At 41.0% G+C, this 17,065-nt stretch overlaps 1 protein-coding gene across 1 annotated transcript; it reads left to right on the forward strand.

Moving 5' to 3' along the window:
- On the forward strand, window positions 1–3,519 carry LOC124685419 (GLABRA2 expression modulator-like). The gene is made up of 4 exons (XM_047219758.1): window positions 1–328; window positions 408–509; window positions 2,188–2,459; window positions 3,092–3,519. The coding sequence occupies exons 1-4, from the start codon at window positions 16–18 to the stop codon at window positions 3,278–3,280; spliced, it is 876 nt and encodes a 291-aa protein (XP_047075714.1). The 5' UTR covers window positions 1–15; the 3' UTR covers window positions 3,281–3,519.
- The last annotated feature ends 13,546 nt before the right edge of the window (window positions 3,520–17,065 follow it).

Here is a 17,065-nt window from a genome sequence, read left to right on the forward strand (position 1 = left end):
AAGAGAACCCTCCAGATGCAGCCCGCCGCCGAGATGCAGCCGCCCGTCGGCTCCCCCGCCGCGCCCCAATCCGACCCTCCGCAGGCACCTCCACCCTCCGATCCATCCTCCCCGGCGGCGCCGGCACCTGCACCGGCTCCCGAGGCGGCCGATCCGCCCGCGTCCGCGCCCGCGCCCGCACCCTCGCTGGCGTCGGTGCAGCTGCAGCCGAAGACCGTCACGTGGAGCGAGAAGCTGACGTCGGAGTCGCCGACCTACGTGCCGGCCGCCGCCGCCGCGGAGTCCAGCCAGTACGTCTCCCGCGGGCCCGCCGCCTCCTCGTCCAAGGGTAATAAACCCGCTGATCCGCTCCGTTCGGCACTCTATTTGGGGGACAAGTTCTTGGTTCTCACTATGTTCCTGCGCAGGCGCGGTGGAGGCGATGAAGGACACGCTGTCGAGGTGGGGAAAGTCCATGGAGGAGACCACCAAGATGGTCGAGAGCCTCAGCCGCGACACGTGGCAGCACTGTGAGATCTCAGCACCCCCAGTTGCCCCCTGCGATTACTGGGGAACATTTTGTTCTTCTTCGTTCTATTGTTCGTAAGATTCATTTCTTGAGTGGCTGGATCGCGTGCCATGGGCAAAGCTTCTAGGCTTTTATATACAGTATCTTTTTATGGATGAAAGAAATAATGAGTTGTACTAAATAAAGTAGTAAAACCTTAGGAGATTCTTTGAAGAGCATGTGGGGATTGGAATAGCTTGGGGAGCGGGATAGGTATCTTTTGCCCAAGAAGACAAGTACCTGGTATTTAGTGCCTACTTTATATGCTTGGCATATGTTTTAAGTTCACTTGTGATTAGAACTTTAAATTTGTGACCAGTTTAACGGAAACTTAATGCTACCCATGTGGCCATCACCTTCTTGCAGTATCTAGTAAATTTCAAGTATGTGGTATTCATAAAGAAGAGAAGCTTCCTTTTGCGTGTTTCTTCGGTTTATCCAGTTGACATCATGTGTCTCTGGACTTTGTATTGTTTCTACTGTGGTCTGTGGATAGTCGCAGCAGCATCGAATATTAGAGGTTTACCCAATCTATTCATCAATGCAAATCAGCGTATGCATGTAGAACGCCTTTCCCTGCAATTTCCACAAATGCATTGGAAATAATGTAAACCACTTTAGGAGAAACATGGCATATTGACATTTGATTTTCTCTGACTTTAAGGTGCCGACCATTTGCTTAGGGGCTCAGGGTTAACCACCCCTGGCCTTTTGGATTGTGTATGCTAATTTAACCACCCCTGGCCTTTTGGATTGTGTATGCTAATTTATTCTCTACCTGAAGACCTATTTATTCTGAAATAATGAGACTAGGTGGATAGGAACCTCATATTTGTGCAACAAGGCACTGAAAACTTATAATCGTACTGGTGGCCTTCTTCATCTTTCTATTAAATTCAGAACCATAGAAAATTTCCAGTATGTAGTATGCTTAATCATTCATATGTAGGCAGTTCACGTCATTGGTTCCATATCATGAATTTTGTTAATGAAACGGTCAAAAGAGCACTAAATATTAGAGATTTAACTACACAGTTCATCTGTGCGAATCAGCATATGCATGTGTAGCTTTTTGTTTCTTGCAATTGGTACAAATTCCTTAGGAGAAATAGAGACTATTTTATTAGAATCTGTGGCATGTTGACATCAGATCTGCACTTACCTTTAGGTTACAGCCTTTCAGTTGGGGGTTTATGGGTGCGTGCTCAACTCCAGAGATGCATTTTTAATGCCAGCATTTCATGGAACCAACACCTTTTTCTCTACGCGAACATATTTCAAAGAGAAGATTCAAGAATTCACACAGTAGGGTGTACATTTGTCAAATAAGCCACAATACCTTATGAACAACCAATGATATTTCCAACTGAAGATAGCGATTGTTGCTCCTTGAATAATCTTCCAGTTTGCTTGTTTCAGATTGTTAGCTTGATATATAGAATGATGAAGTTTAGGTACTTTGTAGGATCTCTCCCCTCTGTGTACATAGTTAACCTGATGTTCTATAGGATATTGTATTAACTAGAGAATATACACACGTGTTGGACTGGCAGAACATATAGTCAGTAGGATAATTTAGTACCTTGTAACTCACTGTTAACATGGTATATGTCTAATAATATGACTGTTTTTCTTAACAGTCAAGACTGGACCGAGTTTTACTGAAGCGGCTATGGGACGGCTTGCTCAAGGAACTAAAGTCTTAGCAGAAGGTGGCTATGAGAAAATATTTAAGCAGACTTTTGAGATTCTTCCGGATGAGCAGCTGAAAATATCTTACGCATGCTATCTATCAACATCTGCTGGTCCTGTCATGGGAGTAATGTACATTTCTACAGCGAAAATTGCATTCTGCAGTGACAACCCTCTTTCTTACAAAGCTGGAGATAAAACTGAATGGAGTTACTACAAGGTAAGGGTTATTCACTACCGAAGTACTTTCTCCGTTCAGATTAGATTGATGCGGCCCGCGCACAAAGTACATAGCGGCTTAGTAGTATCATGCGTCGATTAATCTTGACCGGAGGTAGTAACTTTTAGCATCTATCCCTGTTTCAAAAAAAAAAAAAACTTTTAGCATCTATCTAATAAATTAGATTATGAAATCAATCATGTTTGTTAGTAGCTTGAGTTTATCATCTTTTTTACCTAGTCCGTTGCTAGAAGTGATGAAGTGAAGTCCAGTGACTTGCATTTTCTACTTCATGAAGTCTAACTTATCGCATCAAATAAGGATGTGGTTTTTGTATTAAACTATTAATAGTTAGTGGCCTTTGATTTTTGTATTATCGAGGAAACTAGTAAAATAAGGATGTGGTTTCTTAACACACTGCTAGCTTGATGTGGGTGGATGCTTGTTCGTTTCCACACTGGTATTATCGAGGAAACTAGTAAAATAAGGATGTGGTTTCTTAACACACTGCTAGCTTGATGTGGGTGGATGCTTGTTCGTTTCCACACTGGTTGCTTGATTTGGTTTGATGTCTGATTGTCTATGCTTAGGATCCCTTCATATTAAAATGTTTTTCTCTTTCCAAAAATCAGGTCGTCATTCCTCTGCATCAGCTAAGGACAGCTAATCCTTCAGTGAGCAAAGTAAATTCTGCCGAGAAGTATATTCAGGTCGTCTCAGTTGAAGGCCACGAGTTTTGGTTTATGGGCTTTCTGATGTATGACAAAGCCGTTTCCAGTCTTCAAGAAGCCATGGACAGTGCTCGTGAGTTACAACCGTAGATATTAAACTGAAGTTTCAGTTACTTCAACCTGTAGCATTCTCGGGGGCATCTCCAGTTCTCCACTCCATGCCTTCGATTATGAGCCCCCCTGTTTAAAATCGATCCTTCATGTGGTGCCCATCGCAGCTGTTGATTCAGTACACTCACGAGCTTGTATACGTCTTTGTTCTTGTTCTTTGCCTTCCCCGTGTTGTAATGATGATATATATATAGCTGGGAAAACACTGGAGCTGTCCATTTCAAATGTTGTTCATTATTGTCATTTACAGTGCAAGTTGCTTAGTGAGGTGCTTGCAAAAATAAAGTTTTTGTTAAGCACTAGTGCTTATTTGTACACAAGAGCTGCCTTGTTAGGCAGCTACTTAGTATAAATAAGCACTGGTGCGTATAAAAACAATTTATTTTTGTAAGCACCTCTATTCATACTAGAAAACAGAAGTTAAAATTATTTATTTTCATTCAAACTCCTAATTTGTTTTAACTCCAATTTTTCTTGTTTAAACTCCCAATTTTATTTTTATTCAAACCTCTAATTCAGTTACTAGAAAACAATAGCTAAACTTGTTCATATGATACAAGGATAATATATGGAGTGCTCAAACTGAATAGTCGGAACACACCACAACACAACATGTGACTTCGAATCAAACTCCCTTGTTGGCATCTTATATATAAATAAGTAGTGGCAAATTGCATGTAGTGATTATATGCTTAAATGTTAAGTAGAGTGGACACAAAAGGAGGATTCTTATTTCTTCCTCTCTCCTAATAATAGTTGCAAAGTTTTTATTAGAACCACCACATAAAGATTTGTCATTTATAAAGCAAAAGATTCGGGGGAAATGCACTTTGGGTCATAGGAGCATTTGCTCCTATTGTGTAAATCCATATTTTGAAGTGTTAAAAAACTCTAAACTAAATTTTTACATGTACATCTAGACATTTTATGTTGGTACACAAGTTCTCAAAAAAAGAAAAAAAATTATGTGGCTGCTGTAAAAAGAAATTTTTTGATATTATAACACGACTACGTACAACATATTTTTTTGTTTTTTTTGTACACACCACACAAAATGTTATTTTTCCACAAAAACTTGTGTACAAACATAGAATGTCACGATGTACATCAAAAAAATTATGTCATTTTTTTAAATTTTTTTAAATTAATTTTTAATTATTTTATATTATGAGAGCATTTGCTCCTATGAGCCAAAACGCCACCTCTATGGCCTCTATATAGTTCTCATCCTCTCATAAACAAGACGCAATTTCACATGGAGGGTTATCAAACAAGAAGCTCGACAAGAAAGCACCATCATCTATACCACTATATCATATATAATAAGTCAATACAAAACTCATCATCTTCATCTTTAATGGGAGAACTAGAACTAATAAAATCATTTTTATCCTTTCCAAGTATCTTTTCTACGCAACTATCATATGATTTTTCACAGAAAGCTTTTATATAAAAAGATTAAGTATTGGTTCATCAAAATAAAGACAATCATCACTTGCAGTTGTATAAAAAAGGGTTTCATGGAATAGAAGATGAGTAGCTACTTCATTCTTCCTTCGCTTTTCTTTCATCGTGCTCCTTCACATGTACTTCATTGACACTCAACATGATTTACTTCTATTAAAACATTAGCACCAACATGAATATTGCAAACTTCCATATACATCAATAGAGAGTCGTTGATTGCGTTAGTAGCACTAGCATGTAATGCCATTGTCCAAGTTTTTTTTTTTAATTTTCGTTTTATATGCAAGCTAGTGAAACTAAAGTGAGTGAAAAAATGCAAATAAGAAAAGGGCTTACCATAACGCTTTCCAGCAACGGCGCTAGAAAAATACTTGACAATCCTCAAGTGTTTGATAAGTATCTAGTGTTGAACACACGAAAAGCTCAAGGTAAGCCAATATTCTCTAAGGTCATAATAACCTTTTTATATGACTATTCGTGCAATGCACAAGGTTAATTTTTGCTTAACACTATTAAACTTGAAACCTACAAAGTATTTAACTTAAAGAGCATAACTTAAATAACTTAAGGTAAATACTATAGATCGCAGCCCGATGGCAAAGCTTTCGTCGGACCACTCAGAAACCGTCCATCTCTCCTACATCCAATGGTTGGGATCATTTTTTTTCATCCGCCTACAGCACGTCCCACACGCGCCGTTAATTCCGCATCCCCACACTGTTCCCCAATCCCAACCACCGCGTTCTTGATGCCCATCGACCGCACGCTCCTCCTCCCGATCCATTCTCCCCGACGGCATCACCCTGCTGCGCCTCTCCTCGTCGTTTCGTTACTGCCGGCGTGTGACTACCGGATTCTGCCGCCGCGGCACGTTTGTAATTTTCAGTCACCCAGCAACCTGCCGCTGCGGCGTGTTCCTAATTCTCGGCCGCCCAGCAACCGGACAATCTGCTTCGCGCTGCGACCTGCCGCCGTCCGATCTGCATTCATAGCGTCGCATCACCCTCCTACACGGACATTCGGCGTCTGATCCAGCACTAACCACCGTCGGAGCAGCCTGAACCAGGCTTTCAAGGCTACACTCAGTGGATTCAGCACACAATTTGGTAAGTATTACATCTGATCTAGTTTCGGAAGTGCTCGTCCTTGTATTTCTAGGTTATAATGTGCTCGTTTTTGTGCTTCCATGTAGCATACTCAATGTAGGATCTGCTGAACGATTTTTATGCTTCGGCTTGGTCGTGCTTCCTAGGCATGGACATTTATTCATACGCACCGCAGCAACCAATGTTATAGTTTACTTTCCACAAATTCCAGCTTCTACATGTTATATTCGTTATGTTGCCTTACAATAAATTTGATGCTTCTAGTCTGACCATTCTTCCCTACCTATTACTATTCTTTTTTTTTCAATCTGTCTTCCATATTTGTTTACATACCCAACTGACATGTAAAAGGTTCATATGGTATTTAAAAGGCAAATATAGCGCTCCATGCTTCCTTTTTTCCATCTGTGTTGCTTATGATTACCTCTCCACCTTGTTTGCATATATTTGCATATACTTTTCTTCAGTTTTCTGAATGCAATTCATGCTTCCTGCATGCATGTCACTAGTGTACCGTGCTTCTGAAATTTGTTATGCTTCCATGTAATGTCATTCATGCTTTGACTTGATCATGTTCCTTACTCATGGACGTTTATTCATAGACGATTTTTTTTTTGATTCTTCTAGTTCGACCATGCTTCCCAATACTACTCGTTTGTTTCATCAGTACTGCATATTTGATTCAATACTAGATTGTGTCTCCACCTTGATCGGTTCCTGCACTGGACCTCTGCCACGGGGAAAGGTCGGGGGGCAGCCGGTGGCCGGCGCATTAGGTTGGGAGGTGGTTGGATGGATCTGCAGTGTCACACGTGTGCACATGTCGCTTCTGCTAGTCCCTCTCACCCTCTCTATGGTTGTAACGACGACACTAATTGAAACATGGTAATCGCAAGTTACCTAGGTTAAAATCTGCTAATAGCAACATCGGCACAAAGGCTAGTTCTGTTCGTCCTTGTTTCGGCTAGCTAATATTTGTAATCCCACCTACTGTTTGTTATGCTTTGTGAGCATAATATCTATGCTTGTTTTGTACTTTGTATCATGCTTCCAAATCCTTTATAGGTTTACATGATAATTGTTTACCTACATACTGCGGAAAGAAGTGCTGACTCATAATTTCATTTTTCAATGCTTCCATGGTATATGATTATGTTGAGATGCCACCAATATCATGCTTCGGAGTATCCATGCTTCCATGCATACTAGTATATGTCCAGTGGACTGTATGTGTTTCTTTGATCTACAAAATTTGGAGCAATAGAGACATGCAACTTCCTTTTGTTCTTTTATGTTGTTGTAATTGTCATTACCATGGTAGTGATTTGTTACACCAACCATTCCAGTGTATATTTCTTCTACTGTTTTGGCATTTTTCCTCAACTTCAGAACATCAGGTGGTGTGCTTCAAACCACGGCCAATGTTGCTTCTTTACTGAATTTATGGTACATGCATTTTCTTGCATTTTCTGCTTCAACCACTACCACTGTGTGCTTCACTTTTCTTCTCTTTGCTATTTCCATGAAAAATAATAATGCTTCCTAACTTAATTTCTTGCATATGGTTGGTAGTGAATTTGTGCTTCAACCATTCAAGTGTGTGCTTATTTTATTGGATACACGACATGCTTCAACCACGGCTAGTGTTGCTTCCTTATAACGAAATGATTGTGTATAGATTTTTGCTTCTTGCATATGTGCTCATTCATTTCCAACATAATGATAATAATATTTATGTGTTCAGCCCATGCCAGGATGAAGCAGCACTATTTAGTGGCTCCTTGTTGACAACGGAAAATTCACGGCACATATGGATATCACCCATGATCAAATAGTTCAGCACGTTAACGTCGACGGCTAGGCGAATGTAAAATTAGTGGTTTGTTGTTGCTGCTACGAAAGGACATGTATATTTTTATTGAAATGAATTTTTGTCAATGTATATTCTTTTGTCGTGCTTCTACATGATTTTGCTTACAAAGCATATGTTTCAATCTAATGCACCATATTGTTTTTGGTACGCCAAAAAAAAACCATTTCCGAAGCACGTAGAAAAAATGTCATGGCAATATGGCATACAAATAATGCTCCCATTGATTAAATTTTTTTTATTTATCACATTGATATGATATTACTTTCCTCGCAACATACACGCGATGCTTCCATCCATAAAAGTGATGCTTCCACCCATAGAAGTATAGTTTCCATGATGCACACAAATAAACCTAAAAAATAAGCATATTTTATTTCTAATATTTGTTGGTTGGAAGAGAAAATAATAGCGGACGTGATTTTAGGAAGCAGTTTTCAATTGAGTGCATGACTAACTGTTACTACCTCCGTTTCAAGGAATAAGGCGCACGCGCATCCCAAGATGAACTTTGACCATAAAAATTGAGCAACAAAATCTTAATTATATTATATGTAATTAGTATCGTTGGATTCGTATTGAAAAGAACTTTTTAATGATATTAATTTTATATAAATAATTTTTATCTATTTGAAGTAATTCTTGGTCAAACAAAAAGCTCGTGAAACGAGGACGCCTTATTCCTTGAAACGGAGGTAGTACCACGGAGATGCATGCACGCTCGGTTGGTGGTTCAAATCATAACAGACACATGCAATCGCTCCTTGATTAGCGGAAGTAGAAGCGTGGGGACCCGGGTGAAGATCGAGCGGCCAGGCTACCTCTAATCGTACGGCTAATCACATGTCCGATCGGAAGCTAATATCGGTGTCCGATTTCTAGCGCTGCCCATAACTTAAACTTAAAAGATGTGCGAAAGGTGTGAGCAAATGGTAAACAACAAGATTAAATGTTCTTGGAAAAAAGTTAGTATTTTATTTGTTTTGATTGTCTCTAACTGAACCGCAGATTATATTAGCTGGATGCATGAGTTCTTTAAGTTGTGCGCGTCCCACAACTCCCCTACCTGCCCCTTATAGGTAAACAAGGCATAAGATTAATGAACTTGAGGATTAAACCACCCACGCCACGATCATGAGCAATGAAGGAATTAATTAAGGTTATGCCTAACCATCACATTAGCTTCTAGATATAAAGATGTTATTGTTTTTTAAGAGAAGAGCCATAAATAGGCGCAGTCATATATAGAAGCAACTAGACCACTAGTGATTGATGTTAAGGCCAAGTTCATGATAAAGAAAGAGATTTATTAAGATATAAGTCCAACCACCGTTGTGAGTTTAAAGTTTCCCATAAGCATACCCCTTATTACATGCAAACTAAAAATCAGGAGTAGGTTTCTATCACTCCCACACACCCTCATCAAAGTTATAGGAAATAGTGATGACCGTATGTGATCCCCCAACATATGCATTCATTCATACACATCCGTACATACATAATAGCATCGTAGAAGATAAAAAAACATGTATGCAACCAAGAAGACAAATTATTTTACTGTTGCCACAAACAAGTTACGACTTAAAACTTGACGTAGAGACAAATACAACACAAAAAATTTTTTTTGCATCAACCATGCATCATGTTTGAAAAGAGATTATAGTGGGGATGTGATGTATAGGTGTTGTAGATGATGGTGATGGAGAAGTGCCTTCCCACAGGGGAGATGCAACCACAATGAAGGAGATGGCCACGACGGTGGCAGCCCGTAGCAGGGAGGCGCCGATGGCATCCTAGGAGTGGCAGACAAACTTGGGGATGGCAGCTCTTGCCCCCCTTCTTCCTTGGAGCTTCTTGGTGATGTGAATGTAGCTGCCAGCTAAGGGACAAACATTCGTGGCTTTTGGTGGCTTCACCGTAAAATAGGGTTTCTCATACATATGAAGTCATGGAGACTTCATCTTGTACATGGGATCTAAACTCTTTTGATTCAACGACTATTCGAAACTTCCACAAACTTCCTAGGGGTCCTCTATTTCCCCACAAGTCGTCCAAACTAATATATGGTCGAATCCATCATATATGATAATAATTTGAGTCAATGATGTCACCAACCTTCATATTTCCAAAACAACTTTTGTACCCTCTAGTAAAACCGCCACCGAGGGCATACAAACTCGAAATTTGATGAATTTTGTGTCTAGAATTAATCTTTCAACAAATTTATAGTTTAAATGTTTCCATTTGATGTTATCTTCGAGGTGCACCGGTGTGTACTTTAAAAATTGTTCTGCAGAGACAGAATTCAGAAAATCCAAATTTGACTCAAATTAGGTATCCTTTGTGATATTCATGTAATTCCTACACAACAAAGTGTAAAACAAAGAATTGCGCACCTTTGCAACTATTAGTGGATTAATCCAAATGTAATAAAGTTACTAAATAGTTGGGATCTTAACATACACCAAAGTTCACAAATAAATTTTACATGTATCACCAACGAGGCATACCGAACCTATTTCGGTTTCCCTCGATGGAGATCCCTTGAAAATGCCTATGGGTTGGAAGCCTCGAGGAGGTGGTTGATCTTTCTTTGATAATGATTTTAATGATATCATCGTGTTTTACAAGGCCCTTAACTCAGACTCTTCTAAGTTTTATGAGTATGACGGCCAAGAACCGGACATGATGACGATATCATTGTGCATCAGAAGGATAACAAGGAAGATGACTAGCTCTAGATAGTAATATGCAGGTTAGTCGAACTCAGTACTTTGCTAATCCAACTACTTAAATTCAATAATGGCAACTCTCGAACAATGTTATATCCTATTACTGTTATATCATATGATATTACTATTATGTTTTGTGATATTGATGTTAAATTCAATGATAGTAGCAACTTATTTTTAAACACCTTCATGGTGTGCCCCTTCAGTAGCACGCCACTAGTATTTATTAATTTTTTTGAAAGAAATACGGTAGGGGAAGCTCCTACAGTGGTTTTTTTTGAAATAATAAGAATCCAAATCTTCGTCCCTCTGGACTTGTACCTCGATAGCTGGGTTGTACATCCACTTCCCTAACTAAGTGATCTAGGCTCACTTCTTAGCACACCACTAGTATTGATATTACTAGTAACCACTAGTATTGATTTTACTAGTTGCATGTCACCGATATGTTGCTAGTAACACTTACCAATGGCGCCAATCAGTGGTGTGGCAGATACATGCCACTAGTAGCGATTTTCACGCCACTAGTAGGCTATTCTGCACTAGTGTCCAAGTTTGTTTATCAAGCATATTAAAATCATGCAAATCTACCACCCTCCTTTTTTGGGATACACGTTCTCCACTAGGCACGCTAGTGCATTTTCTTTTGTTCCGATGTATCACCCGACTAAAGGACTTCCATTGAATCACTGATCTCCTTACAAATGTTCTTTGGAATATTGAATACAACCATAGCAAATGACCCAAGCCTTAATATGAGAGATAAGTAATACCGGAAGAGTTACTGATTTACCTAAAATAGTTTTGAGATTTATTGGAATTGATCGAGTGAAGTTATATGGGAGCAATTAGGGCTTAAGTATTTTTTGAGAAGGTCCAAAAGAGTCCAGAATCATCGAAGTGGTGCCCGGAAAGGCACACCTCAAGATGATGGCCTCATGGGGCCCAAATGGGTTGGCATCACTATGCCCTAGCCCCCCCCCCCCTCGCTGGAAGGGAGCCAACCTATTTGGTAAAAGGTAGTTAGCCAAAGCGCGCCCCTACCACCTACCCGTTCCTTTTAGGAAGGGTCGGCTAGGGTTTGGAGGGGGGGGTCGGCTAACACCATCCCTATGGTACGGGTGCGTCCAAGGCCTTGTTTGTGTATATGTGTGTGGGGGGGGGGGGGGCATCTAGGTTGTCCCCTCTCCCGATAACCCCCTTGCCTTTTGAAAGTGCATGGATCCCCCATGCATGTGTGGTTTTTGTAATTAATGGCAGTCCGTATGGACATGTTTTCATTGAGTTATATTTGTAGGAGTGGTCCATAGGAAATTATTGAACCATACGGTTGGCTTCAAGATTGCAAGAAGAATCAAACGAACAAGATAATTTAACAAGTATGTCTTTAAGACGAAGATGAGGTGAGCCCTCAAGTGTATCTTCAAGATATCAACATAAGGAAGAAAGAATAAATGAACTGCAAGTTCAAGATGGGCTATCTCGAAGAGGTCATGAGTTTAGCCTTTTATCCACATGGTGGTCATGAATATGTGAATATGAGCCAAAGAAGAAGCTCTCCCATAGTGGATTATGGGGGAGCAATCCACGAGACATCGTCAAACAAACACAATAAAGAAAGACGTTCCATCTTTGTGCGGTTAATATCGTCATCATCTATCTCAAGTGGAATGAGCAAGGCTAAGCTAGCTTTTCTCTTGGTAGGGTTTATTTCTTACCGGTCTCGTGGTGTAGTTGGGAGACCGTTTTATAGTATAGTTGGTTGTACTATCAAGAGGTCTCTCGAGTGAGTAACTCGATCGTATCGTTCGAAGAGAGCTCAAACCTTTGCATCCTTGGCATAATATTTCTTGGTTGTTATTTTGATCTTATCCATATGGTGTTTTAGAGCTTGTGATTATTCTCGTGACAATCTCTAGTTCACTGAAAATGGATTCCGCATAAAATACTTGTCATGTGTTTTCGATATTGGAGTTTTTCTCGGTTCTTCACGTTGAGAGGTAGTACCTCTGAATTCAGAGAAAAATCTCCCTACTTGTTCTTAGTGGGCTAGCTCTTATTGTCCCATTTCCAACAAAATGTTTGATCTCAATCAGATTTGCCAAACTCAAGATATTGCGTTTCTAGTTTTACCATTATTTCTTTTGAAAAAGAAAAAAGGGGGAATTGTTTTTGGGCCAAGCGACACCACCGCTAGCACTTTTGGGCCACAACCGGCCACCGGCTTGGTCCAACACCCGGTACCAGGCCGGCTCCTGGCTAGCCTCCTTGCGATGGCCAGCTGGTTGCCATGCGTGCACGCGCGATAGTGCCAGCGCCCATGCCGGTACTAACGGCCCATGTGCGTTTTTAGCACCCAACATGCAGAAAGCTGAGCTGCCCCTTTTAAGTCCTTTTCTCTCTCTCTCTCTCTCTCTCTCTCTCTCTCTTGTGAGATATTCTTCCCCATTTTACTCTCCACCATTGTTGACTATTTGAGATCTCCCCCCTCTATTTTCTCCATGAATCTTGCTCCTATTCGAGGAAAAGAGAGAGAAAATCTAGATCTACAATCCTACTAATCAAATTCCCCTCTTTCTGAGGGAAACATTAGATATATTTCTTGGAGAAATTTGGCGTTCCTACTCCTTTACTCCCTCCATTTCAATCTATAGTGCCTATAGATTTTCTGCATTTGTTTCATAATATAAGAGTATATCTGTGTTTATTTGCAATATCTCCTCCGTTTCTGTTTTCACTTTCCTTATTTCTCTCCTACTCCGCAAAGGACTCCACAGCGGGATCGAGGGATCGGTAGATCGGGAGTATTTATGTGATCGTGGTTTAGCTCTTTAGGGGGTTTTGTGTTAAAAAATGAGTTGCGCTAATTACCGTGCAGAAAATCTATAGGCACTATAGATTGAAACGGAGGGAGTATTATTTATCTCTTATTCTCCCAATAGCTTTTGTAGTTTTTTTGGAATTTGAGAGTCAGGGACTTGCCATTGTATTTGTTGCATTGCTTTGAGTTCTCTGAGGTGGTACACATAATTAAGTGAAAATTCATGAGTATATCTCTTGGGGAGCTTGTTCCTATTGGGTATTCGAACAATATACGTCCTGGAATTCTTAGTGGTATTCTTGGGGCCTCTCCAATTAAGTTGTGGAGAATCCTGAAGTGTGAGGCCTTAGTGCTGACTTCTTGGGAGCCTCCAAAAGTTGTGGAGATAGCCCTAAGCTTTGTGTGGGTTTGGTGACCACCCAAAACATTCCTTAGTGGACCAAGGACTTCCCTTTTGGAGGGAAGGAATGAGGATAATACAGTGAGACCTTCGTGATGTTTGGGGAGCCTTGTGCCTCGATACTGCTCCAACGGAGAGTATCACTTGCAAGAGTGTGAACTTCGGGATACATCTGATGCATGTAAAATGCATACATGAACTTTGTCCTTTATCATATTGAATTCCCACATATTTGCAACATATATGATGATAATACCACGTTTTGCATTGATTTAGGGGGATTTACCAAGATCCCCTTTATTTGGGTTATAACACTGCAGAATAGGAAAACCCCGTGTATTTTTCACTTTCACAGGCCTATACAGAGTCAAATTGACATGGGATTTTTGGAGCGTCACTTTTTCTTCGGGAGAGGCACCCTAGGCCCTGGAAGCACACATGGAGAGGCCTGAGGGCCGAAAGAGGCCAGGTGGCGCACCAAGTAAGTTAGGGCGCGCCACCCTCCTCTTTCAGCCATCGATCGCCCGATTGCTCTGATTCTTTCGCCCACCGACTTTTTTTTCCCTAAAAACGACTATATATATGACCTCGAAGAGTTCTCGGGAGGAGAGCGCCACACAAACATAGAAACACGAAAACAGAGGCTGTTGTAGAGAAGATTGGAGGGGGAAACTCCGCTGGAGGGATCTCCACCTTCACGAACGTCTTCATCATCAGCATGACCAAGAGAGAGTAGTCCACCTCTGGACTATGGGTTTGTGGAAGTATCTTGATCTATTTCTCTCATGTTCTTCATAGTTCTTAGTGCCATATGAGCTACCTATCATGATTATGGTCATATTTGTAATACCTATGTGGTGGATCCTTATTCCATGATATTGTTTTATGAGATCTGATCATATTATATTGTGAGATGTATTGATAGATGCATATTATGTACCCCGTTCTTAAGTATTTGTTCTGGTGAAACATATGTGCAAGAGAGTGTGTGGGGTGGTGTGTGTATTAGATGGAGTAGCATGGTTTTAGTGATTGGATAGTGACAATATGTTCAAGATCTATTATGGCTTTTCCTTTCTTTTGCTACCTCAGCAGGGATAAAGTTGAAAGAACATCTCACCATAATTATGGTTTTGTGTTTGATGACAACATGTGTGATAATCTAATGTGGCTTAGTGTGGAGATATGATCTATAGTATGTTTGAACTGAGAATAATTAAAAGGGAAGAATCATTTGACGAAAAGGAAGAAGAAACGAAGGAAACAGGAATTTACAGGCCAGAAACTTGAGAATTTCCGGCCCCCAAAATTCGGCTAAGGACCTGAGGACCGGGCTCTCAGTACACCCCCCCCGGAAATTTGGCCGGACATTTCTGTCGAGGGGCCGGAAATTCTGGCACTAGATTCTGCAACAGCTCGATTTGGTGGGGGTATAAATAGCCCCTTCTTCTCCAAGCTTAGGTTGCTCACTCCCTCAAAAGTTCATCCACCATCATTGAGCCACAAGAAACACAAGATTCACTTGATCTCCTCCTCCAACCATCCAAAGCTCTTGATCTTTGGAGAATCGAAGGAAAAGACTCCAATCTACATCTTCACCGAAGCGATTTACATTTCCCCCTCATTTGTTTGAGGGCCCCTTTGCTAGTGTTCCCTTTTGGAAACCCTAGCGGTTTGTGGTTGATTTGATCTTGTTGTTGTGTTGTTGTTACAGCTATTGGGTGCCTCCAATTCGGTTGTGGATGTGAGCCTCGAGGAAATCCCTTAGTGGACAAGTGAACTAGGCCTTTGTGGCGTTGCTCACCGGAAAATAGGGTGAGGCCTTCGTGGCGTTGGTTAGGCCTTTGTGGCGACCACACCCCTCCAAACGTACACGTACTTCCCCTCAAAAGGAAGGAACTACAGGAATCATCCATGTGTCTCCGCGTGCTCCACTCTCGGTTACCTCTATCCTTGATTGCACTATTATATCCTGTCTAGCTATATCTTGCTTAGATTTATACCTTGTCATCTAGGGAAATTCACATAGTTGCATATCTAGAGAATTTACCTTTGTGTCAAGCCAAAATTGAAAAGTAACTAAACATTGGGTAGCACCTATTCACCCCCTACTAGGTGTGGCATACGATCCTTTCAATTGTTATTGGAGCCTCGGCTCTTATTCCGGGCTTAACCGCATAAGAGTATGCCATACGATGAGAATCCAAAAGGGGCCGGAAAGCCGGCTTCCATGGAAGATCTCAAGTCTTTGGAAACATCCTTGAGATCCTCCTTGGAAGCTAATATGGAAAATATGAAGAAACATTTTTTGGAGCTTCTAAAACCGGTCCCTCCCGCCATTCCCATCATAGAGGAAAAGGACAAGGACTCTTTAGTAGAGGGAGATGCTTCGTCCTCACCTTATACTACAAAGCCCTTGGATGGTGACCACTTAGCCAATGTTATAGTCGCTAATGCTTCTCCTAAAAAGGGCTTAGGTGAGAGCTACAATGCCGTTCCTTGGCGCTCTCCGGATCCTCCTGTCCCCAACCCTCATATAAACAATAGGGGTGATCCAACTAAGCTTAATGTTGAGGATTTCAATAGGTGGCAATTTGAGTTTCACTCTCATGTGTGTAGTGCCTCCAATGAGCTTTGGAGAATCATTCTTGAAGGGTACAAGCCTTTCAACACCGACAAATTGAATACAAGAGAAGAGGTTGATCACCAACTCAACTCTGTCGCTGTGAACATGATTCATCAAGCTGTGGGGTCAAAGGACTTGGCTTATATTCGGAACTTCGCCACCGCCAAGGAAGCTTGGGATGGATTGTCCGAAATATTTGTGGTAAGTGAAAGCATGAAGAGAAACAAGTATAGTGCTCTTTGGAACCAACCCGAATGGTTCATGAGGTTTCCAGATGAAGATCATCACGAGATGTATAGAAGGCTTATATCCATTGACGATGCCTTTCGTAATGTGGATGCCCAACATATTGATGACTTTTGGATCAAGGACAAGTATATCGATGCCATGATGACTTTTGAACCCATTGATGTCAAGAGTCTTCTTGGGAGGGAAAGCTATCCTAAGCTAACGTCCTATCAAGTGGTGCACGAGATACAAGCTCTCAAGGTGGCCGAAAAAATTCTCAAGATTCTCAGAACCGTGCAATGGGAAAGGCAAGAGGTGCAAATCTTGCTTTGAATGTCAATACGGTGGAAGAGGTGGACCCTCAAGAACCATATAGAACCTATTGGAACATGTCCTATCCGGAGGACTTGGAGTACCATTACCACGACCATATGGCATTCCATGCAAGAACCTTTTGGGTTGATCCCTCCAAACCAAAAGAAGATAACATCAATAGTAACAAAGCAAGCGGGTT

This window comes from Lolium rigidum, chromosome 1 (genome assembly GCF_022539505.1).
Source record: "Lolium rigidum isolate FL_2022 chromosome 1, APGP_CSIRO_Lrig_0.1, whole genome shotgun sequence".
Lineage (NCBI taxonomy): Eukaryota > Viridiplantae > Streptophyta > Magnoliopsida > Poales > Poaceae > Lolium > Lolium rigidum.